Genomic DNA, 25,910 nt, shown 5'->3' with positions numbered 1-25,910 from the left:
AATGGGACCTGTTCCTTGGCAGCAGTTTGGCATGAACGGGCCTGACTCCTCACTGAGCTGCAGTTTGTGCCATAATTGTCACGTGGCTGAAGTGGCTGTCCACGTCAGGAATCCGCACAACAGTAGGAGCATTTTCAAACCCACGCTGCATTCCCTTTGCACATGTGCCAGCGCCATGACACTAAGGGGTGAGCGGAGTCGGTGATTTCTGCAACAATTTTTCTTTAAAAAAGCGTTTCTGTGGCAAAGCCACTGAGTGCTCTTAATGGTGTTTCTGGAGCCTTCAAGGGGTGTCTTGTCCAGGCTGGATGCAGGACGTAAGCCTACGAACGTCAGCCTTGTTGTTTGGCTGAAGCTGTGTACGGACAGTGCTAGTTGGCAGTACTGTGCTCTGTGTTACTACATAGAATATGTTTGACTCTGTTCGATGCAGTTACAAGGGAGACAATAACACATGGGATATGTAACTAACAGCACCCCAGCACAGGGGCCAGGCTTGGTTTTATGAGCAGCAACTCTCAGTCTGGGGTACGACATCAGTTTGATAGGTGGGGGTGGTGAAAGCAATGGCCTCCGCCTCTCTCAGTGCGCAGCAGATTCCAGGCAGAATATGTAACTAGAGTGTTGGAAGTGGAGGTAGAGCGCAGGTCCCCTGCTAACTGTTGGAATGGCGCTGGGATTCCGTGATGGATTGTGTAGCGTAGGCCTACCTGACAGTTCACAGCTAGCTAGCACCCGTGGAATCACACAGCAGCAAGGCAGGGGCTCGCTGGTCCCTTTGAAGCAAGTGACAAAACTCCTTTAACTTACTGGGTATACAATAAGGCAAACAGCTCTCCTAGCAATCCGTTACGGTGAGTCTTTAAAGTCTAGGTGAGTCACGATATTATCGGTGTTGATTTGTGTTACCGTAACACCTAGGAACACTCATCATCGACCAAGACCCCATTGTACAAGGTGCTGTACAAACACTGAAAAAAAAGATGGCTCCTTGTGCACCAACATAAAGTTAGACTTCAACCTCCTTGCTCTATCGACTGGCACCGCACTGGTGCGAAAGGAATGGCTGGGGTGGGCGGCATGAAGAAATTCACCTTGAACTACTTAATGTTCCTTCCTTTCTGCAGTACTAATAATGAAGACGGATAGACGCACGTCTGTAACGCAGATGTAGGGAAAACAAGGACAGATTTCCAGATGTAGAACATGCCAGGCTAGCAGGGTGCCAGCAATATGGGAACAAAACTGGGCCACTCAACTGTCCTGATGAACAAGTGCCAAGGTGAAGTGCTCTAATCAAGGAGTAATGTCTGTTCCCGGGACGCTATGCCATTCTACAGCAGAGCTGACAAGCAAGTGAGGCAGACCTAACTGACACATGAAGTGAATGCACTCAAGCTTTCTCTAACCTACTACATGGTTTCTCAACAAGAATTGTGCCAGCCTAACCTACTAAAACTTCTCAATAAAAAAAGTCACATGAATCAATGCAGAAAATACATTTATTTCTGAAACATGGGGATCTATATAAACAAAACAGCTTGTTTAGCATGCAGGAGGACAGCAGAATTTGATAGTACAATAGACTTCTGTGACTTTTTAGGCTTGTTTATGGAAGAGAATCTCTACCTAGTTGTCATATCAAGTGGTATCATGCAAAAGACATCCAAAGAAGGAAGGTCCTGTAAGGCACGCATTGCAATGAAGGCAAACCCATGGCAGCTAGACAAACTTTGGACCTATTTGACTGCACTCATTGCAAGAGACTACGGCCTGATCTACATACAGGCTTAGGACTTTAACTAAAGGGTTGATGCTTATGCTGATTTAGTTCAACTGCTGCAAAGCCCTGTGATGGTGGTTCAAGAGTAGGTTATTGCAGTTTCGCTTAACCCTCTTCCTGACAGATTTAAGATAAATTACTGATATAAAATGGGTTTATGCCAATATAACAGCATCCACACAGTGTTCTGCAATGGCTTATCCCTAATAGTTTAATATCACACCTATAGTTAAACTGGCGAAACCTCTGTGTGGGAACAAACCCTTAATTTGGTAAGGAATCAGTTTTGGCTAAATCAATATAAAGCAGATTTAAATCAATTCAAATGTACCCACACAAGGGTTTTGTGTCAGTTGTAATCAGTACTAGTTACACTGGTACAGGTTTGTGTGTAGACAAGGCCTAACCCACCATCTGGTAGTGGTTTTCAAACCTTTGGCATCATGGAGTGTGGAACTCTAGTTCTAATGCTCAGATACAATCCCACTTCCCAACAGGTTAAGTAAACAAGTATTTAATATCACGTCACTTTTAATTATCATCAGAATGAGTCAAATTTTGGGAAAGACGAGCAGGGAAGGAGATTGGCAATTAAAGTTTAACTGTCACTGTGAACATAGCTTTATTATTTACTGACTCCGAATTTCATTCCTCTATAAAATACCTGCAGGCACAGCAGCGTGTGTTACATTCCCAACCCTTTCGCTGTCAGAAGTTTTCATCTCGAGATGTTGAGTGGTTCCACCTCCGAAGGAGAGTCAGAAGTCATTATCACTCTCTTCCAGTGGCTCTGGCTTCCTGGCCCGGCGATTGGCCTTGCTGGGAGAGATTTCCATGCTGTCATCTTCAAGGTCATCATCATCATCGTCTTCATCATCGTCCAGGTCAATCTCACTATCCTCCGACTCCTCCTGTAAAAAAGCAGTGGGTACAGAATTCATGGCCAATCCCTTCTCAAACCAGTGCTATCCTCAATGGACAAAACGTACAAAGCCTGCAATGTCCATGGCTTCTGTGTGCCCAGAAATTTGGCACAGGGGAAACCTGCACATCACCCTGTGCTGAGAGGAACTGCAGTCACGTTCCCCGCCTGTGCTGAAATTAACCAGAACCACGTCCCCCCATCCTGAGATAATGACCCTGTTGCCAAGAAGCACACAGTGGGGCGGTGTCCAGTTTTGGCTCTGGCATAAGGAGCAGCAACAGGGATTCTGTATATGGCTTCATTACTGACCCAACAGCACAGGCTGGAGCTGCTGACTCTCAGAAATGCTCAGAGACTGGAGCCCTCACCACCGGTGGGAACTAGAGACACTACACAGCTTTCAGCAGCAATCTCCCACTTTGCTAGGCAGTGGCTGCTCCACTCATGCTGCTGAAGACCTCCTTTCCAGTCCCCTAGTGGGGTGGTGACAATGGATTTCTTTACCACTGCTGAATCTGGGCGGGGGGGGGGGGCAGCAGGACCATAGAGGGAACTGCTGAGTGCCCTAGGATAAGGGTGAGGAAACGAACCGCAGGAGACAAACCCACCTGTGCCTTGGTGCTGGAGGTCTTGTGTTTACCTGGTTGGGCTTGGGCTGATCCCACCTTGGAGAGCGAGAGTGGAGAGAACAATGGGAGATGGAGAAGGGAAAAACATTAAAAAGAAAAGCAAACAGAACGCAAACAAAGTGAGAGCAAGGGAAGGAGGCAGCAGCAGATGCCGCTCACAGCTGAGGGTGCTGTGTGCAATGTCTGAGCTGTTTGTTGCAAAGCAGGATGCTACAGGAAGGGATGCAGGAAGGGATACACGGACGGAACCTGGAAAGCCAACTCCAAACAGCATGCACAGGGCAATGGTGCCCAGAGACGTGCTGCTTACCAGGGCTAAAGGTCTGCAGACTGTCCTGCATGACTGTCTGCCAGGAGCCAGGCTCCCTGGAAGAGAACAGAGCTTCTCCCTGAAAGGGGGGTCCCAGACTGGTTGAGAGAGGCAGGGCAGGGACAGAGGAGAGGAGCAGGTGGGTAAGGAAAGCAGACCTGGGCTCACTTTGCTCCCCACTGCAAACGTGCTGGCCTGGGGCAGCAGGCAGCTTCTTGAAACTCACCTTCCTTCTCTGCCCCTGCAGCAGCCCCCAGCGCACCTGGTCCGAGGAGCAGCTCAGCCGGAGCTACAGGCTCAGGAAGCGGCTCACCAACTCCGAGGTCGTGTCTCTGCTCTCGCAGCACACAGCTCAGCTGCCACAGTAGGTGCCCTGCCCTGGCACAGGCCAAGGCAGCAAGCCCAGTGAAGATGATTATCATTATTATCATAGCTGCCCTGGTGGGCTGGGTGCTGGATAGATAGAAGGGAAATCCAGGCCCTGCCCTAAACGCAATGTGTATGGGGATTTGATAGCAGCCTTCAACTACCTGAAGGGGGGTTCCAAAGAGGATGGAACTCGGCTGTTCACAGTGGTGGCAGATGACAGAACAAGGAGTAATGATCTCAGGTTGCAGTGGGGGAGATCTAGGTTGGATATTAGGAAACACTATTTCACTAGGAGGGTGGTGAAACACTGGAATGAGTTACCTGGGGAGGTGGTGGAATCTCCATACTTAGAGGTTTTTAAGGTCAGGCTTGACAAAGCCCTGGCTGGGACGATTTAGTTGGGGTTGGTCCTGGTTTGAGCAGGGGGTTGGACTAGATGACCTCCTGAGGTCTCTTCCAACCCTAATCTTCTGTGATTCTATGATAAACAAGCAAAGCAGGCCGGGAGGTCAGGCACACAGCTGTTGGCTCCAGTGTAAAGCTCTTGCCAGCTCTGTCCCTTCACTGTGTTCTCCCCTCAGCCTGCCCTACTCCATGGCCTGGTTCTCTCCCTTAGTGGATTTAACCCTTCCCTTCCTTGGGTTTCTTTCTCTATATTTTGACCCATATCTGGCTGAGGGTCTGTCCTTGGTGGAGTCATGTAGTTGTGGCCGAGCCCTGGTACCTGCTGGCGTGCTGCTCCAGGAGGAACTGAAGCAGCTGCTGCTGAGAGCTACTGGGCTGGGGCCTCTGGAGCTCCACGCCTGGGTGGCTGCTGGGACCTGACAGGTGCCAATAGGTGGAGTTGGGGGGGGAGGGGTCAACAGGCCCCACTCCTCCTGACCTCCCCCCTGTTCTGTCTGGAGTGGCTACAAACAGAAAGATAAGAGAAGGACAAAAGGGAGTGGACAGGAGACAGCAAGAATGAGAAAGCAGCTGTGCAGGGCCTAGCCTGAGGGGCTAGGCAGCATCCCTGTCCTGGCTCAGGCCAAGAGTCCATGGAGGAAGCCCATAGCCTGGCTCTGGCCAGCACAGGCTGGTGCAGAGGAAGGTGAACAAAGACAAAATGCACCTTCCAGTCTGGAGGGGGACCCCTCCCTGCTCGTTGGGAGGATTTGAGAGTCTTGAACCCAGGTCTGAGGCTGGGCAGTGATTCCACCAGCCAGCTTTGGCAGAGCCACGGCCAATGCACCATAAGCCCTGGGAAACCCATCACGCGGAAAGTGCTGCTCACAGCAGAGATGCCTGGCAGCTCCTCCCATGGCCTCTGATTGGTCCAGACATTCCATTTAAGCCTGGAGGCAGTACTAGGAATTAACAAGGCAGATCCCCGCTCTGCCTTGTTCCCGGCTCTTGCCTCTGTTCCTGGTTATTGAGTCTGGCTTGACACTAGACATTGGACCCCAGCTATTGACTTTGGCTACACTCCTCAGGCCTCATGCCTATGGCTCTAAGCATTGGATCTGATGCCCATGCCCCAGTCCTTGACAGTTGTGCGGTGATCAGCATCCTTCGCCCCGCTGAAGGGGTCTGGGCCCCATGGGGTGCCTGGAGGAACACTTGCTCCTGTGGGCAATGGGCTAGGAGGGGCTTTGCAAGCTTTATGGGAGAAGGAAGACTTGTCTTAGGGCTGAAGCACTGGCTTGGGACTCAGCAGACCCAGGTTCTACTCCCAACTCTGGCACTGCCCTTCTCTGTGCCCCAGTACCCCTCTTCCTGTAAAATGGGGCTGCTATGTCTCTCCCTCCTGGGAGGCTGTGAGGATAAATCATTGCTGACCTGGACGGTGTCCTCAGACATTACAATGATGGGGCAGGGAGCGCCTAGACAGTCAGAAAGCTTTCCCAAGCAGCTGCAGCCCCTGATACTAACTGAGAAGCAGCCCAAGGAGTCCTAGCCCCCAGAATGCTGAGTGAGAAGGCTCTCTCTTTAGATGGCTCCTGCATTCTCCCTGTTGCAGCAACAGGCCCCCACCAAAGCTCACTCAGCTCTCAAGAGCTGCCTTACAAGGGCTGTAAGTCAGGTGAGCTATCCAGCTCACTCATCCATGCCTTGCACCTGGAGATAACTACACTTCCTTCCCTGGATACTGCTGACACCGGAGGGAGTTTGTACTCCTCAGAGAGCCAGATAGGGATTGGCTGGAGACCAGGTATTCAGGGAACTTGTCACCTGCCAGCCTCTTGCACAGGAGTGGGGGTGTCTCTGTCCCAAACACTAAGAGAATGAGGCATTTCCCAGGAGGCAGCAAAATGAACTTAAACAAACCAATTCAAGCCAGAAGCGAATTGCTGAGCAAGGCCTGGTGAATTCCTGCCCAGACAGAATGTGAGGGTGATGGCTAGGGGTCACTCTCTCCTTCACTCCACTGGGCCCTGAGCAGAAAGAACACTGTGAGCTGGCCTATCGAGCTAGGGCCTCCGACCCCCTCATCCTCACAGTATCTGAGCATCCCCAAAGCTATCAAACACACCTCGAACAGGAACAACCGTTCTCCTCTGCTGGCAGGAGAGACCGCTTGTATAGCTCAGTTTCGTTGGGGTGTGTTGGGGGCAGGGGACAGACCTTCTGTGGGGAAGCCATGACAGAGATGGGTTTATGCATTCAGCTGTAAATGTTGGGTTTATGCATTCAGCTGTAAATGTCCCCAGTCATTCCTGTCTCTTGTGGCCGTGAGTTCCACAGTGTTGGTCCCACCCCATTTTAAATTCTGTCTCCCACATGCCTGTGCCTGAGATCCTGGTCGTGGAGGGAGAGGTGTCTCTTAGGTAGACAGGGCCAATCCCATGTGGGGGAGGTGCTTTGAATAGCAGGACTGAGACCTTGAACCAGACTGTTCAATGGAGAACCAGTGTGGAGTGCCTGGGTATTATGCTTACTAGAGCTGTGCTGCTAAGCAGGAAGGCTACTGGATTTCGTGCTAGTTAGAGCTTTGTCAGGGCATGTGGCTTCATTCCTGGGGATACTGGGATGCAGTAAGCAAGCCTAGAGGTCACAAATGAATGGATCACAGGGGCAAATCTGTGGGTCCCGTGAGATTCAAGCCAACTGCTCCAAGTCCCGAACTCTGAAGCTCCCACTATTAATCTTTGCCAGGCTGATAATTCACCATTAGTTCCTGCTCTTTGCGCTCTCTCTCTCTCTCTCGTAGGCCCTTTCTGATTCATGACAGCTCCTTCCTCTCACACTTGGCAGCCTCTAGGGAGGGGCTTTGTCAACAGCCTTTGGAAAGTCCAAATATTTTATAGCAAAGAAACATCACCTCTGAGACCCTAATGCCGGCTTCAGTCTGAGCGAGTCCGAGCAGCGCTGAGAGGGAGATCTACGAATGGCAGAGCACGCAGAGCCCCACAGAGCTCTGCTTCCTGCCATTAGCAGCCTGGTCCCTCTCCCTTGGACTAGCAGCACTGCACAGAGCCCATCCTGCCGGTCACTGACAGAATGACAGCAGAGGGCAGGGCCCCAGCTGACAGGACAGGCTGGGGGAGGACACCAGCTAACTAGACCCTAGAGGGACAAGTGGAGCAACTAGAGTGTCTGCCTGTTCCCTGATGGGTCTTAGGTGGGGGTGCTTTTATCCCTAGCATGGCCTGTCTAGCCTCTAGTCACCAGGGTCAGCCTTCACTGTCCCTTCTCTGGCCCCATCTCCCCTCCAACAGCAGGGGGCAGAAGGCAGAAGCAGCTCCCCACCCAATCTCCCGGCTGGGCAGCAGGACCGGGAGAAGGAAATCACCTCACAATCTCCTTCCCTCCAGTAGCTTGAGGGCAACATTGCTAGACTCCTTCCTCCCCCTAGAACAGTGATTCTCAAACTTTTGTACTGGTGACCCCTTTCACATAGCAAGCCTCTGAGTGCAACCCCCCTTATGAATTAAAAACACTTTTTAATATATTTAACACCATTATAAATGTTGGAGGAAAAGCGGGGTTTGGGGTGGAGGCTGACAGCTCGTGACCCCCCTTGTAATAACCTCATGACCCCCTGAGGGGGCCTGACCCCTAGTTTGAGAACCCCTGCCCTAGAACAAGCCATTTTTCAGGTCTTAAAGAGCCATGGTGGGATTTTCAAAGCAGCCCAGGGATACAGAGACACAGCTTCCATTGAAATGAACGTGCCTACATCCCCTCGACTGTGCTGAAAATCCCAACCCCTCCCTCCACCCCATTGCTGCCTCAAGCTCAATGGCTGGCCAGAACAGAAGTGGGCAGGGCTAGGAATTCTAGCACAGACAGGAGATCTGTCATTACTAACGAGGTACAGAATGGAGTTAGGGCAATGAGAAGTAACAGAGACTAAACAAGCTAAATAAAGAAAACAGGGAAACAACATGCAGGAGAGAGAGGGTGTGGGGATGTGTAGGGTGAAGATGGGAAGGGGAATGGGGGGAGAATGCCTGTGTGATGAAGATTTGTTGGGGGAACACTGCCATCTAGTGCTGTGGGAGCAGGTCTGTCACTGCAAAGTGCCATCAGTGATGGACAATCAGAGATGCCCTGCAGCCCACACAAGATGTTTTCCTACTTACATCATCCTCTGTCTCTCCACCTTGCATCGTCCCCACGATCCGTTTGTTGGGTCTCCCTGGGCAGCAGAGAGAGAAACACGATGAGAACATGCCCGCCTCTCCACTTCGTTAACACAGAGCAACTAAGGAGCTACTGTGTGAATAAATAACCCTTGGGGAGATAAAGCTCATGGTTTGCTCTCTAGAGGCATAATCATGCATCATCTTCAAGGCAAACTACAGCAGGATTGGACCCCAATGCTCCTTCAGTGCCATGGGACTCAGAAGAAGGCTTATTCCTCATCTCGTTAGCTTGATTCATGGTGGTTACTCTACCCCATGCCTTATCGTTAAGGCTGCAAGTTTGTCACGGAGGTCACAGATTCCATGACTTTCCATGACAATTAAATCTGTGCCCCTGTGCCAGTCGCACAATCTCAGGCCACCGCTCCGCCCCCAGCAGTAGAGTTTGGGTGTGGGAAGAGGCAGGAGGTTGGTGCACAGGACGGGGTGAGGAGGGCTCTGGGCGGCGCTTACCTAGGGAGCTCCCGGGAAGCAGCAACATCCCCCTTGCTCAGCTCCTAGGCGGAGGCGTGGCCAGGCAGCGCTGCGCACTGCCTCCGCCTGCAGGCACCACCCCCACAGCTCCCATTGGCTGCGGTTCCCGGCCAATGGGAGCTGCAAAGCCAGCGCTCTGGGCGGAGGCAGCACACAGAGCTGCCTGGCCACACCTCTGCCTAGGACCTGAGTGAGGGGGATGTCGCCGCTTCAGGGGAGCCCCCAGGTAAGCACCACCCAGAGCCTGCCTCACCCTGTTCCATGCCCCAACCCCCTCCAACACCCAAACTCTGCTGCTGCTGTGGGTGGGAGGGAGGCACAGAGCCAGGTAGGGAACCTGCCGGCCCCGTCACCCTTTCCCCCAGTACCCGCGGGGGTCCTGGGCCACGCGCCACCATTCCCTCCCCCCCCCCGAAGCACCCGGGCTGCTCTCCCCCAGCACCCTCGGCACCCCCAGGCAGCCCCCCTCCCAAATTTTAGTCAGGGGTATATAGTAAAAGTCATGGACAGGTCACAGGCCATGAATTTTGGTTTATTGCCTGTGACCTGTCCATGACTTTTACTAAAAATACCTGTGACTAAAACGTAGCCTTACTTATCGTTAATAAAGTACTACGCCACCACCACCACACACACATCCCTTGGTAGCTTCAGACACATTTTTTCTCTTGATCTAGATTTTTACACCATAATCCTCATTGTGCTGTTACTTTATTTTAGACATTGGCGTGTTACATGGACTCTTTTAAATCTGTGCCATTTAGCAATCGGCCAGGTGAGGTGGCCATCAGCACCCAAATTGTAACTCCACATCCTGTCTTTCATTGATGTTTTCAGCTCCAATGGCCCATCCATTTGCCAAGTTCCCACCCAATGGTGGCTGAGATTAGTATTTATACAGCATCATGTGTGCATGGTGCTTTGAAGACAAAGTAATGCTCCAGTTATTTTTCATGGCCACACAAAGCACATACCACATAACCACTAACGGAATGTACATCCAAAGAGCATGCTATGGCCTAAGTTACAGCAGTGACACGTGGTGTGTGCGCACACATGTGTCTGTAACATGCCTTTTCTGCAGAATCTGACTTCTCTCATACTGGTGAGAATCTGGAGTAACTCTACCGAAGTGAAGTTATGCTGGTGAGTCAGGCCCTGTGTTTCCATTGCTACCTTATACCAGTGCGACAGTTCCACAGGCTGGGTCACACATCCAATTATATAAAATGGCTTTTCTTGCCACACATAATGAACTCTACAGTAATCTCCTGCCTGCTGATACACTTGCAAGGAAGCACCACTCTAGTTACACACAGCTCAATCTGTTTAGTTTATCAAAGAAGATTGAGAGGTGCTTGATTGCAGTACATAAGTATCTTCCTGGGGAGAAAATACTAGGTACTAAAAGGCTCTTCAGAGAAAGGCATAACAAGAACCAATGGAAGCTAAAGCCAGACAAATCCAAATTAGAAATTGGGCACAAATTTTAACAATGAGGGTGATTAACTACTGAAACAAACGACCAAGCGAAGTAGTGGATTCTCCATCTCTCAATGTCTTCAAACCAAGACTGCATGCCTCTCTGGAAGATATGCTTTAGGGAAATACAAGTTACTGGGCCCAATACAAGGGTAACTGGGGAAATGTAATGTCCTGTGAAATAAGAAGGTCAGACTAGATGATCCCTTCTGGCATTAAACTCTATGAATCTATGAAAAAGCCATAAGCAGGATTTCATGGAGAAGACTGATAACATTTTGACATAAAACTCTCAACTAGAGGAAAGCTCCCAAACACATGTCCAGTCTTAACAGCGACAGTTCCTGCTGTCTAGGTAGCACACTGTAACACTGTATGCAGATTATTCTGTTCATAATAGGCAACAGAGGGTCCTGTGGCACCTTTCAGACTAACAGAAGTATTGGGAGTATCTGTTCATAATGTCTAGCAGGAAAATGTTACCTCCAGACTAAAGTCTCAGAAAAAATGACTGGGAGGCTTCTAAGGGCTGCAGATCTACATCTTTACCCAGGTTCTTTGTAACTCAGATTCATTTATTCAGCAAGCACATCCAGTAGATGATTCATCCCCCAAAATGCATCCTGAAAGGCTCCCTCTATGTACCTGGGGTGGAAAAAGTTAAGTGGAACAGTATATGTGGCAGCTTTAAGGCGCTTAGTACAAGCTCCTTGTTGCTTTTCATCTCCCCAGGTGCAATCAATGAAATATAGATGAATGCTGCACAGTTTTGTGGCATTTGCCTGGCTCTGGGAAAAGGGATTAAAGCAGTGGTTCTCAAACTTTTGTACTGGTGACCCCTTTCACATAGAAAGCCTCTGAGTGCGACTCCCCTTATAAATTAAAAACACTTTTCATATATTTAACACCATTATAAATGCTGGAGGCAGAGCGGGGTTTGGGGTGGAGGATGACAGCTCATGACCCGCCATGTAAGAATCTTGTGACCCCCTGAGGGGTCCCGACCCCCAGTTTGAGAACCCCTGGCATAAAGGAAGAAATGGTTACTTACTGAAACTGGTTCTTCAGGATGCGATGGAGACGTGTATTCCACTTAGGGTACGTCTATACCCGCTAGTTCGGCGGCTGGCAATCGAACTTCTGGGTTCGACTTATCGCGTCATAAGTCGAACCCGGAAGTGCTCGCCGTCGACTGCGGTACTCCAGCTCGGCGAAAGGAGTACCGCGGAGTTGACGGGGGAGCCTGCCTGCCGCGTGTGGACCGAGGTAAGTTCGAACTAAGGTACTTCGAACTTCAGCTACGTTATTCACGTAGCTGAAGTTGCGTACCTTAGTTCGATTTGGGGGTTTAGTGTAGACCAAGCCTTAGGTATGTGTATGCCCAGTGCGCCGGAGACTTTTGCCTAGCAGTACCCATAGAGAGGCGGTGCATGCACCTCATGGCTATGGCTCACCCCTGACTATATGAGGTAGTGCCGCCCCCATCCCCCCCAGTTCCTTTGCATTGAAACCCCGAGAAGAGACTCCGATGCAGAGGGGATGGAGGGTGGGTCGTAGAACACACGTCTGCATCATACCTCGAAGAACCACAGTTACAGTAAGTAACCATTTCTTCTTCTTCAAGTAGATGCAGATGTATATTCAACTTAGGTGACTCACGAACACCAGAGGTGGAGCTCGCAGTCTACTGCAGTACGGATCGCAAGACCACCCTTCCAAGGCCCGTGTCCACTCTGGAAGATGCGGTAATAGCACAGTGGTCCATAAACATATATGGACAACCACATGGCTGCCCTATGAATGTCCAGTATGGAAATGTCATTGAGGAACATTATCAATGTTGCCTGCGCTCTCGTGGAGCGAGTCTATATCCGCTGAGGAGGCGTAGCTGAAGTTCTCTCACACTCAGCCTTGGTATACAATGTTATCCATTTAGAGATGGTCTGTGCAGAGACCTCTTGCTCCTTCATGAGGTCTGCATATGACACGAACAGATGAGGCGAGGCAAAACATGAAATGGTTTAGTCCTGTCTAGATAAAAGTCTAGATATCACCTGACAGCCAGAGCATGAAGGTGCTGTTGTTCTGGGGAAGAGTGCAGCTTAGGGAAACAGGTAAATACACCATCTGCTTCAGATGAAACTGACTCCTGCACACATCCCACATCCCCAGCCCCCCAAATCCCATGCCCTGACTCCTGCACCCCCCCACATCCCCACCCCCATCCTGAGCACCAAATGGGAGCTCCTGCACTCCTCACACCAAACAGGAGCTGCCCCAGGTAAGCGATCCACACCCCAACCTCCTACCCCAACCCTGAGACCCCTCCCTCACCCTAGCTCCTGGCCAGACCCCGCACCCCAACGTTTTTTTTACAATATTTGGAAAGATCATTAAGTGGTCCGTCGAGACCCTCCGCAATTTTCAAGTAATCTGTGGAAAAATAAGTTGGACTACAAGAACAATCAAGGTACCTAATTTTATTTTCATTTACTTGCTATTACTTATAGGAGGAGGATGAAGAAAAAAAGAATGAAAAACGAGGGTGGGGGGAGATAAGAGAGAATGTTCTTTTTCTTGGCTGGGTCCCAAGGAGGGGCCCCAAAAGTGAAGCTGAGCACAGGGCTGGGGGGCCCCACTAACTCTAAATCCACCACTGGCTGTCATGTCACCTGGGCTGGGGATCCTGTGTCAGCTGATCCGCACAGTCTCCAACCTGCCTGGGCAGTACAGCAGACATGGCCCTGCCCACTAGCTCCTCTCCACTCCCTAGCACACCCACCACTTGCTTCCCCCTCACCTCCCACTTAAAAATGATTGCTTGCCCCTCCCCCCATCAGGCTTTTATGACCGCCCTGTTGCCATGTATCCAGTTTTAGACTGGAAATTCCAGTAGAAAACGGGACCTGAGTGTCCGGTTAGCAGTGCTGACTGGAAACTAAAAGTCCGGTTATAGGAGTAACCACATTAGCCTCCGCTTCTCCCACTCCCAACACTCACCCCAGAGGGCTGGAAGAGAACCTGTCCTGCTGCTGTGGGAGGAGGGGCAGCTCAGTGCAGAGAGAGACAAAGAGAATGGGCTAGAACCAGGTAGGTACCCGCCCTATGTGGGCAGGGGTGGGGTGGGGATCCTGTTTACCTCCTCCCCAGCCCTGCTGCGCTGACAGTTTACCCCTGGCCTCTCCCTTGCTCCAGGGACAAAAATTAGCTCCTGCCCCACTGTGCTTTTGCCCCCAGCCCTTTTACAATCATTCCCCGGGGCCCCCACAAATATGTTTGGCACCAGGCCCACAAAAAGTTAATCTGGCCCTGCCGAGAACCTCTTCCATTTTGCTAAGTAGGCTGTCCTAGTGGAGCACTTCCTACTGTCGAGAAGGACTTGTTGGACAGCTTGCAAGCACTGCTCTTCCTCTTCATTTAGCCAGGCAGCAGCAATGCTGTGAGGTACGGGGAGCTGATCGCAGGGTGGAGGGTGTGACTGCTTTTCTGAGTGAGCCGTTTGGGATGGAGAGGAAGTGATATGGGAGGCTGACTTTGTTGAGGGTGTGAAGGTTGAGAATCAGAGTGGTAGCCGTGTTAGTCTGTATCCACAAAAACAACGAGGAGTCTGGTGGCACCTTAAAGACTAAGAGATTTATTTGGGCATAAGCTTTCGTACCCAAAGAGGTACGTGAGAGGTGCCCTGCAAGAAATTCCTAAAAAGAAAAGGAGGCTCTGCCTTGCTTTGCTGAATACAGAAGGCCTGAAACGGTTTCTAAACTTGGGTGGGGACGCTGGTATGATAACTGTGTAAGCAGAGTCAGAATGACCTGACATCTGGTGGTGAATTGTGGCGAGTTGTGGAAAAGAACTTCAGGGGCTGATCTTGTTTGCATAGGCACACCCACCCTGCCTAGCATGAGTCCATAGCAGCCCAAATGGTCTCTTTGGCTGCTGTGGGATCCCCAGTTTCTCTGTTATTGGGGCAGGAAGAATAAAGTGTTGTTACCCTGATTATGTGAATCAAGGACAGTGAAACTGTTTTATGACAGAGGGACTCGCCATCAACTAAGTAGCGCTCGCTAGAAAAGGGACATGGGTTCCAAAACCCAGTAAAGGGAGATAGACAATTGTGCCTGGTGGTGTGCTTGCTCTTTGAGGGCCTGAAACACCAACTGCACTGCTGCCTCTCCACTATGGAATATCAGAGCTAATTTTGATTCTATTAGGAGTCTAGTTGTAGGCTGCTATGCTGAATTTACTTTGGGCTAATGGTGCACTAGCACTGAGGCTCCCCCTACTACAAGCTGAAATCACTGAGTGCTGTGTTAAGTAGTGGGGAGGCCTGAAGATATATTGCTGGTGGAGCAGAGCAGTTTGCAGGACAGCTGGTGGAGCGGAGTGGCTGGCAGAATGGCTTGTGGTGAAGGCTGCAGCAGAACCCCATGGAGAGGTGCGGCAGTTGGCCTTGGACCATGTAAGGTGCTCCTTAACACCCCTGCCATTTCCACCCAGGCTGGGAGGTAAAACTCTGCAGATAAACTTTTGAACTCTGGGGCTGCACTGACCAGGGACAGAGACTTTTGGGTTGTTGGACTTTTGGGAATTTTTTGGGTTGCTGGACTTAAGACCCTGAGGGGAAAAGGACACTGCCAAACTTACTTGGGGGTGAGTCTTTTGCTCATGGTTTGTGTTATGAATCCTGTTTGTGGTGTTTCCCCAACATAATGTTGCACTGTTTCCTTCCTTTATTAAAAGGATTTTGCTACACTCAGACTCCGTGCTTGCGAGAGGGGAAGTATTGCCTCTTAGAGGCACTCAGGGGGGTGGTATGTAATTGTCCCAGGTCACTGGGTGGGGGCTTGAGCTGGTTTTGCATTGTGTTATTGAAACAGAACCCCTAGATACTGAACCCGGCCCTTGTTGCTGCCAACTCAGACGGGCAGAAGGGTTACAACTGCTTGCTTCTTACCTTGGAAATATGAGGAATGTCAAACCTGCTCAGAGATGTATGTGGTGAGCTCTGGCACTTTAGGTGAAAGAGCAAGGAGTGGAACCTCTGACTTCCTTTCAGCCAAGTCTTCATTAGACACTGGAGTTAACTCATTGTTAACAAAAACCAAACCAAACCAGAAATCTGACAAAAAACCCAGACCCCATTGCTCAGATTTCACTCTCTTGTTATCACTAGCCCTCTAGCTGCCAGAGACTAGCCCTCTGGGACAGAAAAGACTTGATTTATAATGTGAAAAACCAACAACTTTAAACAAACCCTTCCAGCCTTCTTCATGTGAGAAGCACAAGGGGGCATACTTGCTCCCTTTGCGGGTCACCCTAATAGCCCCTAGATCAGAGGTGGGCAAACTACGGCCCGCGGGACCCTGCTGCCCGGCCTCTGAACTCCTGGCTAGCCCCCAGCTTCTCCCCTGCTGTTCCCCCTCCCCTGCAGCTTCAGTTCACTGTGCCGCTGGCGCAATGCTCTGGGCGGCAGCACAGCTGCAGAGCTGGCCTGACCCGGTGCTCTGTGCTGCACCGTGGCATGGCTGGCTCTAGCCGGACAGCACTGCTGTCCATCCTGGTGCTCTGGGCGGTGTGGCTGTAGCGCTGCCAGCCACTGGTGCTCCAGGCCGCCGGCCACTGGTGCTCCAGGCAGCGGTAAGGGGGCAGGGAGCAGGGGGGTTGGATAGAGGGCAGGGGAGTTTGGGGTGATGGTCAGGGGTGTGGATAGGGGCAGGGCGGTCAGAGGGTGGGGAACAGGGGGGTTGAATGGGGGCAGGAGTCCTGGGGGGGCAGTCAGGAAGGAGAGGGGGTTTGGATGGGGCAGTGGGGGTTCAGTCAGGGGCAGGGGTTCTGGGGGAGATCAGGGAACGGGGAGCAGGGGTGGTTGGATGGGGCGGGGGGCTGTCAGGAATGAGAAGAGGGGTTGGATGGGGCGGTGGGGAGCAGTCAGGGATGGGGGTTCCGGGGGAGGTCAGGGGACAGGGAGCAGGGGTGGTTGGATGGGGCAGGGGTCCCGGGGGGGGGGGCAGTCAGGAATGAGAGGTGGGGTTGGATGGGGTGGTGGGGGGCAGTCAGGGGCGGGGGATCTAGGGGTGGTCAGGAGACAAGGAGCAGGGGGGGTGGATGGGGCATGAGTCCCAGGGAGGTCATCAGGGGGTGAGAAGCAGGGGGGGGGGGTCGGATGGGGATTGGGGGCCGGGCCACACCTGGCTGTTTGGGGAGGCACAGCCTCCCCTAACCGGCCCTCCATACAATTTTGGAAACCCGATGTGGCCCTTAGGCCAAAAAGTTTGCCCGCCCCTGCCCTAGATGCAGGTTTTGGCTTGGGGTGGTGAGATATACCATAATATGGACATGCAAGAGGTAGCTACTAAATGAATAGCTGTTAAAAGACTGGACCTTTCAGGAGAACAAACTGCTGGTGCAGCTATCACAGGGCAATCCTTGTATACAGTGCCTTTAAAACAAAAAAGGTTCTCTCTCCATCCCATGCCTGCTGGAACAGAGACAGAGAAAAGGTGGCAAAACAAGAGAAGCCCTGGGTGGGCTGTGCTGGAGTCACTATTTGGAAAGGGAGCCTTTTTTCCTGCTGTAGGGACAGTCTGTATAACATAACCTAGGCTAGACTATGTAGCTCTGGAAGAGCTGCCTCAAACCTACTAGACATACTCTCACATGCTCTATTGTATATTGAATTATAAAATGATAGATGGTCATGGGCATCTAACGCAGGGGCTTCAGTGGAAGAAAGAAGGGAGAAAGACTGTGGGTGTGATTTTTGCTCCTCCTTACATTCATGTAAATCAGGAGTAGCTCCATTAAGTCAATGGAGTTATACTTCTGTGACACTGGAGTGGGATGAGAATCAGGCCCTGTGACACATCCTCCGGAGACTGTCTGATCCCGAAGAGGTGAGGACAAGGGTGCTCAATACACTGAGCATTAGCAAAAGTGAGATCTTCCAGGTTACTAGAAGAGTCTCTACAGTGAAGGCAGCACATTTTAAAATTCAGATATTCAAAATCAACTCTGTGTGTGAGGTCTGTAGGGGGAGTAAGAGGGGCTGATAGAGGACATAAGTACATTTACTCATGTTCCTGAGGAGGGTCTGAAAATAGAGGGCTTGTGTCTGCAGAACGGGGAGAGCTGGCACGTACGGAGGCATATGTCACTTGCAGTTTACTCAGTTCAGCTCAGTTTAGCCTGGGGTTTCAGGGCCTGCTCTGGAGTTTAGTACTCACTGATTTACTCCTGCCACAGAGGTTCACATTGCTTCTAAGTGAATGGAAGTTTGCTGGGTTTACTTACAGACAACGTGAGTTCAGCAGGGACAGGTTGTACAAAGTGATAATTGGGTATAATGCTAGTAATGAACATGCTGTTATTCACTATGTCTCTGGATTCAGATTGATTTGCTCTGTAAAGTATGTAGCCACTGAGCTATTGAAAATTGGAAATGAACATGTATCCACGGTTTCACCTTCAAGAGTCTGCAATTTTCCCTCTGTGTGTGACGCTTGCTGCAGCTGGCAGTGTAATAACTGTGCACTGTCTACACTGGGGCCACAATCCAGCAGTGGACATGTATTAACCCCCATGCCTGAGAACAAATGGGTATAAACTGGTCATTAACAAGTATAGGCTTGAAATTAGAAGGTTTCTAACCATCAGAGGAGTGACATTCTAGAACAGCCTTCCAACGGGAGCAGTGGGGGCAAAAAACCTAACTTGTTTCAAAACAGGGTTTGATAAGTTTATGGAAGGGAAGGTATGATAAAGTTGCCTACAATGGCATATGGCCCATCTGTGACTGCTACGAGATGGGACACTAGATGGGGAGGGCTCTGAGTTACTATAGAGCAGGCCTGCACAACATGTGGCCCGGGGGCCGCATGCGGCCTGCGTGGGCTCACTGTGTGGCCCGTGGGGGGTGAGTAGGTGGGCTCACTGTGCAGCTTGTGGGGGGTGAGTAGGCAAGGGGCAGGTGAGCCAGCAGGGGGGCTGAGGAGGCAAGCGGGAGGGCAGTGGTGGGGGGTGAGTAGGTGAGCCGGGGGGCTGAGGAGGCAAGCAGCAAGTTGGTGGCTGACCTGTTCTACTGATCTGGTCTGGTGTCTGGAGGCACTTGCCTTCCTCATTCATTCAACAGGGCAATTGATTACAATGTGGGGGGAAGATCTTATTCTACTTCTAGCAAAAAGATATTTTTCTTTTACCAGCTATAACATATTACCAAGGTTCAATACTGCTGTTTCAGCAGGGCGGCGCTGGGGAAGGAGGGCTTTTTTCCACGGAGCAGGCGGCGCTGGGGGGGGTGTTGTTTCGGGGGGGGCTGGGCGGCGCTGGGGAGGGGGTTCGGGGGGGTTCGGCCCTCAGCTGTTTTCTTTGGAGTAATATGGCCCTCGCCGCTTTACGAATTGTGCAGGCCTGCTATAGAGGATTCTTTCCCAGGTGTCTGGCTGGATGGTCTTGACCACATGCTCAGGATCTAACTCGGGGTGGCCAACCTGAGCCTGAGAAGGAGCCAGAATTTACCAATGTGCATTGCCAAAGAGCCAGAGTAACATGTCAGCAGCCCCCCGTCAGCTCCCCCCCCGCGCCCAGTGTCTCCCACCCACCAGCAGCACTGCCGATCAGCACCTAACCCTCCATCCCTGCACCTCCCCCTGGCCGCAATCAGCTGTTTTGTGGTGTGCAGCAGGCTTTGGGGGGTGTGGGGGGGGAGGAGTAAGGCACAGCAGACTCAGGGGAAGGAGTGGGGCCAGGGCCTGGGGCAGAGCCCAGGGTTGATCATTGAGCACTCTGTAGAACACTGGAAAGTTGGTGCCTGTAGCTCCATCTCCGGAGTTAGCGCCTATATAAGGAGCCACATATTAACCTCTGAAGAGCCACATGTAGCTCTGGAGCCACCCCTGGTCTAACTGATCACCATATTTGGGATCGAGAAGGAATTCCACACCCCCCCCGGTCAGATTGGCACTTGGGGTTTTTTACCTTCCTCTGCAGAGTGGGGTATGGGTCACCTGATGGTTTGAACAAGAGTTAATTGTGGATTCTCTGTATCTTGATGTCTTTAATGACTTCAGTAACTCAGCCAAAGATTATGGGACTATTACAGGAGTGGCTGGGTAAGGTTCTGAGGCCTGCAATGTGCAGGAGGTCAGACTAGGTCATCACGGTTATCTATGATCTGTAATCTCATACATTCTCTATGAGACTTAATTCAGCTGATACAGGCTGCAAGAGGCCCAGGCCAAGTTCCTGAACATGATTCTACTGGAGTGCAGATTGGTGGTTGGAAGGAGAAAATGAAATCCCTATTTGAGGAGAGTTTATTTGTGTCTGATTTCAATGTGCAACTCTTTTCCTAGGACACAGCACTCACTGTTCAGCGAGTCGATTGAAAGAAGCTTGGGAGGGAAGGAGCCTGGAGTCTACTCTTCCTGGGCAGCATGAACAAGAGTGTTTACTAAGTTCCAGTCAATGTGACAATGGGCAACCCTGCTGAACACCAGATTAGTGCACAGATGTCCTTGGGGATGGAATTTGAAGGCAATGAAATCACACAGGTGTCAGTGAAGGCAGAATTTTTCCGGCAGAACCTATATTACTGTTGATGATGTGTGAGAAGGAGAAAATAACCCAACCCAACTCTCAGATCCCAGGGGGAATTTGCAGGGCTTGCTGTTAGAAACAACCTCCTTTTACTCACAGACTAAGTCCCATTGAACTAGAATCAGTGAGAGATAATAGCAGGGAGCCCCAGGCTGCCATGTGAACAGAACGTAAGAAGAACATAAGAATGGCCATATTGGGTCAGACCAAAGGTCCATCTAGCTCAGGATTCTGTCTTCCGCCAGTGGCCAATGCCAGGTGCTTCAGAGGGAATGAACAGAACAGGTAATCATCAAGTGATCCATCCCCTGTCACCCATTCCCAGAGTCACTTTTCAGAGTAAAACTGCACTTGAAGATGTTCATTAGGGAGCGACTTAGTGTGAAAAAGTCATGGAGGTCAATACCAGTTCAGTAAATTCCTGCTGTAGGCTGTGGGTTGCTCTGAAAACAGGTGTGACAGGGACAGAGCTACCCTGTGCTTCATCCACTATGAAATAGCTAGAGGGGTTCTGTCTGCCATGCAAGAGCCGAATACCTTCTATACTTCGGGCAGGCTCTTGGCCTTTCCTCTCTAGTTTTAGCACAGGAACATAATCTAAAGCCTACAGCAATCAGTGAAAGACTCACTGTAATAAGCTTTGAATCAGGGCCTATTCTACACTACCAGGGTCAGATAGTTGGGTTGTATTTCTAGAGTTCAAAACCACTTCTGATTTTAAAGACTTGGCAAGGAATTAGGTTGTGATCTGCAAAGGAGCTGAAAGTAGGTGCCCAAATCCCATTGACTGTCAGGGCAGTTGGACACCTTACTCCCTTGACGTCCTTTGAAGTCCCAGACTAAGTCTCTAACCCTGGTGTCTCTAGTACTTGCGAGAGATGCCCCTTTAAAAGAACTGGGCTGTTGTGATTAACTGCACATTTCTCTGTGTTTTCTATGCACTGTGTACAAATATCTTTTAGGTGCAGTTGCATGAAGGAGCTTTCCTAGTCTTTGGTAAATAATGTGAAGAATATGTAAATATGAGATCAGCTGGAACAGAGTCCATTGGCTCCATACTGTGGACTTTAACAAACTGCCTAATGAAATGTTTAAGGAGCCCTTCTGGTCTCTTGGGCAAATGCTACCATTTAAAACAACAGCTTGAGGGTGCATTTACCGAGGGAACTGACTGGAAAGACTCCATGGAGCTCTTTATGAGTCTTGGGTCCAACACTTACGTGCCGTGGTTATAAAAACAATAACTGTCATCCCCTCCAGGGAATGGACGTGCAAAAAAAAAAAAAAAAAAAACATATGGAGGCTCAGCAGAGTCCAAGTGACAGGTGCCATTTTGTCTCTAACTCAGGCTGTTTGCCCACTTCACCGCATGACAGAGGGGCAGGTCTGCCTCTTGTGCATTTGGCAAAGTACATTCAGTTCCAAGGGTCTGAATCTGAGAGGTGTTGAGCATTTGAAAATCTTGTCAACTTCAACTGGAGGTACAAGTGCTCAGTACCTTTCAGTACCTCAGTACAAGTGATCAGTACAAGTGATCAGGTCCCAGATGCCACAGTCATTAGCATTCCAAAAGCACACAAATAGTCTCTCAGTATTAGATTTGTGAAAGTAGGTGCAAAATAATAATAATGCGTAGCTCTCATGTAGCACTTTTCATCAGTAGATCTCAAAGGTCAGTATCTTTATACCCATTTTACACATAGGAAAACTGAGGCACAGAGAGGCTGTTACTTGCCCAAATCATCTGGCAGAGAAAGGAATAGAACACAGGTCTCCTGAGACCCAGCCCAGTGCTCTATCCACTAAACAATACTGTCTAATGAAAAAACCCTTGACAAATCCTTCAGAGTTGTGTAGTACTCTGAAACCCAAGGATGGTAGGGCCATGAAGGAGACACTCTCCTCTGGTTTTCTAGTGGGGTGGGCTCCAATGCATTTGCTTACAACAGGAAGGAAGTTTTACTCCAATATTTCTTGGGAGTTTCTGTGCACACCAATCCTGTGAGGATGGCTTGGAAACATTAAGAAGGAAGTTGCCATTCTGTAATAAGCTCTGTGCAGGTAAAAGAAGTCTGCTCACGTAGAGCAGGTTGCAGGACCAGGCCCTAGCATTTTATATGGGACTTAAGTCCAAAGCAGACTGCAAGGAGCTACAGAGGGATCTCACAAGACTGGGTGACTGGGCAACAAAATGGCAGATGAAATTCAATGTTGGTAAATGCAAAGTAATGCACTTAAATAAAAAAAATTCCAACTATACATGTACAGTGATGAGTTCTAAATTAGCTGTTACCACCCAAGAAAGAGATCTTGGAGTCTCTAGGGATAGTTCTCTAAAAATGTCTGCTCAATGTGCAGCAGCGGTCAAAAAGGCTAACAGTATGTTAGGAATTATTAAGAAAAGGATAGAAAATAAGACAGAAAATATCATAATGCTACTATATAAATCCCTCGTGCGCTCACAGCTTGAATACTGTGTCCAGTTCTATTTGCTCCATCTAAAAAAGGATGTAATAGAACTGGAACAGGTTCAGAGAAGGGGAACAAAGATGATAAAGGGTATGGAACGGCTTCCATATGAGGCGAGATTAAAAAGACTGGGACTGTTCATTTTAGAAAAGAGATGCCTAAGTGGTCTATAAAATCATGACTGGTGTGGAAAAAAAGGGAATAGAGAAGTATTACTTACCCTTTCACACAATACCAAAAACAAGGGTCACCCAATGAAATTAATAGGCTGCAGGTTTAATGCAAACAAGAAGTACTTTCTCACACAGCGCACAACTCACCTTTGGAACTCATTGCCCCAGGATGTTATGGTGGCCAAAATTGCAACTGGGTTCAAAAGAGAATTGGATAAATTCATAGAGGATAGGTCCATTAATCGCTATTTGCCAAGATGGTCAGGGATACTGCCCTGTTCTATATATTCCCCCTGAAGCTCTGGTACAGCTCACTGTCAGAGACAGGATACTGGGCAAGATGGACCCTGGTGTGACGCAGCATGGAAGCTTTTATGTGGTGCATAGTGCCTCATGCTGACCTTCTGCACAGGAGTGAATTTCACCCTACAGGGAAAAATGTTCACTATACTACGAGAAATCTCCTGATGCCTTTCTAATGTACATGCACTTCCAGATTCTCCCTTGTTAAGTCTTAGTTTTGGTTTCACAGCTGTGTTTTTCTTTAAGACCCAGAGAGTCTGTAAGAACTGGATTATTATTAAACACCCCAAATAAGATTTTTTTCATGTTTTGAAAAGCAGAAGAAAATCCATTGAAACCTGTGAGAACCTAAACAAGGAACAGACAGCTGTTGTGCATTCCTTATTGAATTCCCCCCACCAGCTTAATGGCCCATCTGTAGTTTCTTCACACCTTAGTGCAGGGGTAGGCAACCTATGGCACGCGTGCCGAAGGTGGCACGTGAGCTGATTTTCAGTGGCACTCACACTACCCGGGTCCTGGCCACCGGTCCGGGGGGCTCAGCATTTTAATTTAATTTTAAATGAAGCTTCTTAAACATTTAAAAAACCTTATTTACTTTACATACAACAATAGTTTAGTTATATATTATAGACTTATAGAAAGAGACCTTCTAAAAACGTTAAAATGTATTACTGGCACGCGAAACCTTAAATCACAGTGAATAAATGAAGACTCGGCACACCACTTCTGAAAGGTTGCCGAACCCTGCCTTAGTGAGACTGGAGAGAAGGGAGCATGCTAGAAATTCAGCAGCCAAAGTCTGAATACGGTTGCAAGCTGGGGAAAATGGGAATGAAAGCAGGAATTTTGGAGGAATGATTTCCAGAGAACAGTCTGTCCATTTCACTGCCAGTCCACTCCCCCCCTACTCTGCAGGTCTTGTGCTGCAAGGAAGGTTTCTGAGGGGTCCCAAGTGAGGTATTTCAGTTTTGCAGGGTCTCTCTGTGTAGGGGTAGGGCATGGGCAGGATGGGCACTAAGGAGCTGCTTCTCTGCAGATCCTCCACAAAGGGTGGCAAAAGTGCCCATGAAAGCTATTGCAGGAGTTGGGCTAGAGTAGCCTCCACAGAGCAGCTCTGTAACCACTCTGCAGCCTGCCTAGTGGGGGAGAGGATTCCTCCCCTGCACCTCTGCCCAGTGCCCGGTTCAAGTTAGCTGCTGGGCTCTGGATTAGAGCCTTTCATGCACCATCTTCTTAAGCGCAAGTTTAAGTACAAATCTGGGCTAGGGTAGAAATGCCCTTTTCCCACCTTTCAAAAAGGTGCTCACACATGCCACAAAAGCAGTGTCAAAGTGCAGCATACTTTGGTTACATGCTGCTCAACGTGCAGTCCCTCCTGAGAAATCTATTGGTAATGAGATTAGGAATGATCCATGCAGTGCAGCCACCCCCACACGTATGCAGAGCTGTTACCAGCAAATCAGACAGTGGACATACACAGACATGTGGACTAGGCTCTCTGATCCCTCCTCCCCACGAACCGCCAGCCAGAATATGTCTCTTAGGTTTGATTGTTATATACTTAGTTTCACAGGCTCCTGTAAGATGCATTTTGCTTTCTGAATAAAAAGCCTTTTCTCTTCTGCAACATTTCCTTACTCATCCTTGCCAGGACTGTGTTAAACAATGTAGCTTTTCACAAGAATAGATTTTCTCCAAATACACTTGTTAGCTTGTCAGCCAACACAACATTATCACAGCAATCCCACACGCAGCTGCTGGAATGTTAATATGCTTTAGGAAATCTAGATCTCTTATCCTTTGATTTTGCATTAATAAAGACCATCCTCCCACACCAAAAACCAAACCAGTCTTGGGTTGCTATAGCCTAGGCTGTCAAACCTCATCCCCAAATATAAACACAGAGGTGATATTTCTATAGTTGGGATCTCTTCAATTCCTAGAATAAAGAGCAAGAGCTACTGAATTTTGGGCATGCTCTCCAAGCCATCTGGATAACTGGGCTTCATTAGCACCCTGGATAAAGTTGCTGAGAGAACTGACAGCACTGAATAATGGTTGACTTAATGCAGTCAGGCTTTCTCACGCAGCTCTGTAAACATAGACCATCTCTGTCTGAATCTGTAGCATTTCCATTACTGGGCTATTCCTGAGCACAAACCATCAAGATGTGCCACATTCTGTAATGGTTTTATTACATGAGCCAAGGTTACACTGGAAGCTTGACTAGACTCTGAAGTTATTTCACTTATGACTGAAAATTCAGGTTGGAACCTTAGTCTCCAGAAATGAAGCGACAGATCAGTGCACTACATGTAATCACTGTGCCATCTAATCATCTGATCAGATATGAATAGGCTTCACATTTGTCACTTTGCTATTCAGCCAGTCAGGGGGTAAACAACAGAGAAAATGAAAATGATAGGTATACTCATGAAGTAAGATACTACTCGTTGTGAGATATGAGTATGTCCCTTGATGTTTTAGGTCAATTACAAGCAGTGTCCTTAGTTGCTGATAATTTGCCTCCTGGTGCGATGTGACATAGCAACAGATGGTGCAATGTTGCTGTGTAGACAAGTAGAGGACAGAGCAGTGAAGAAAGAAATGCGAGGTACAGGAAGGTAAGGAGAGGGTGCAGGCTGAAAGGGATGGCCACTCTTGATTCAGCAAACAGAGAGATCAGATAAATTATTGGAAAGTTCAGAGGAAGATTATGTGTCAGAAGAAGTCTATTAAGTATGGAGGCACAGTAACTATGAAACTGTGGC

The 25,910-nt window shown here is 49.4% G+C and overlaps 1 protein-coding gene across 9 annotated transcripts in view; it reads right to left on the bottom strand.

Annotated features, from left to right (window-relative positions):
* Positions 1 to 1,484: 1,484 nt before the first annotated feature.
* CLUAP1 (clusterin associated protein 1) overlaps positions 1,485 to 25,910 on the bottom strand; it is a 202,050-nt gene continuing 177,624 nt past the window's right edge. For 5 of the 9 annotated variants that reach the window (XM_065559819.1, XM_065559822.1, XM_065559818.1 and 2 more), the window contains 2 exons: positions 8,582 to 8,637; positions 1,485 to 2,694 (listed from right to left, as the gene is read on the bottom strand). In XM_065559819.1, coding sequence (XP_065415891.1) covers positions 2,542 to 2,694; positions 8,582 to 8,637 — 209 coding nt within the window. In that variant the 3' untranslated portion in view covers positions 1,485 to 2,541. Of the gene's footprint in view, positions 2,695 to 3,316; positions 3,374 to 8,581; positions 8,638 to 25,910 lie in introns of all 9 variants that reach the window. The other 4 variants (XM_042854122.2, XM_065559817.1, XM_005311880.5 and 1 more) reach the window with 1 other exon arrangement.

Source organism: Chrysemys picta, chromosome 10 (genome assembly GCF_011386835.1).
Source record: "Chrysemys picta bellii isolate R12L10 chromosome 10, ASM1138683v2, whole genome shotgun sequence".
Taxonomy (NCBI): domain Eukaryota; kingdom Metazoa; phylum Chordata; order Testudines; family Emydidae; genus Chrysemys; species Chrysemys picta.
The sequence above is the reverse complement of the archived record's forward strand: the minus strand, read 5'-3'. Positions and strand labels throughout refer to the sequence as shown.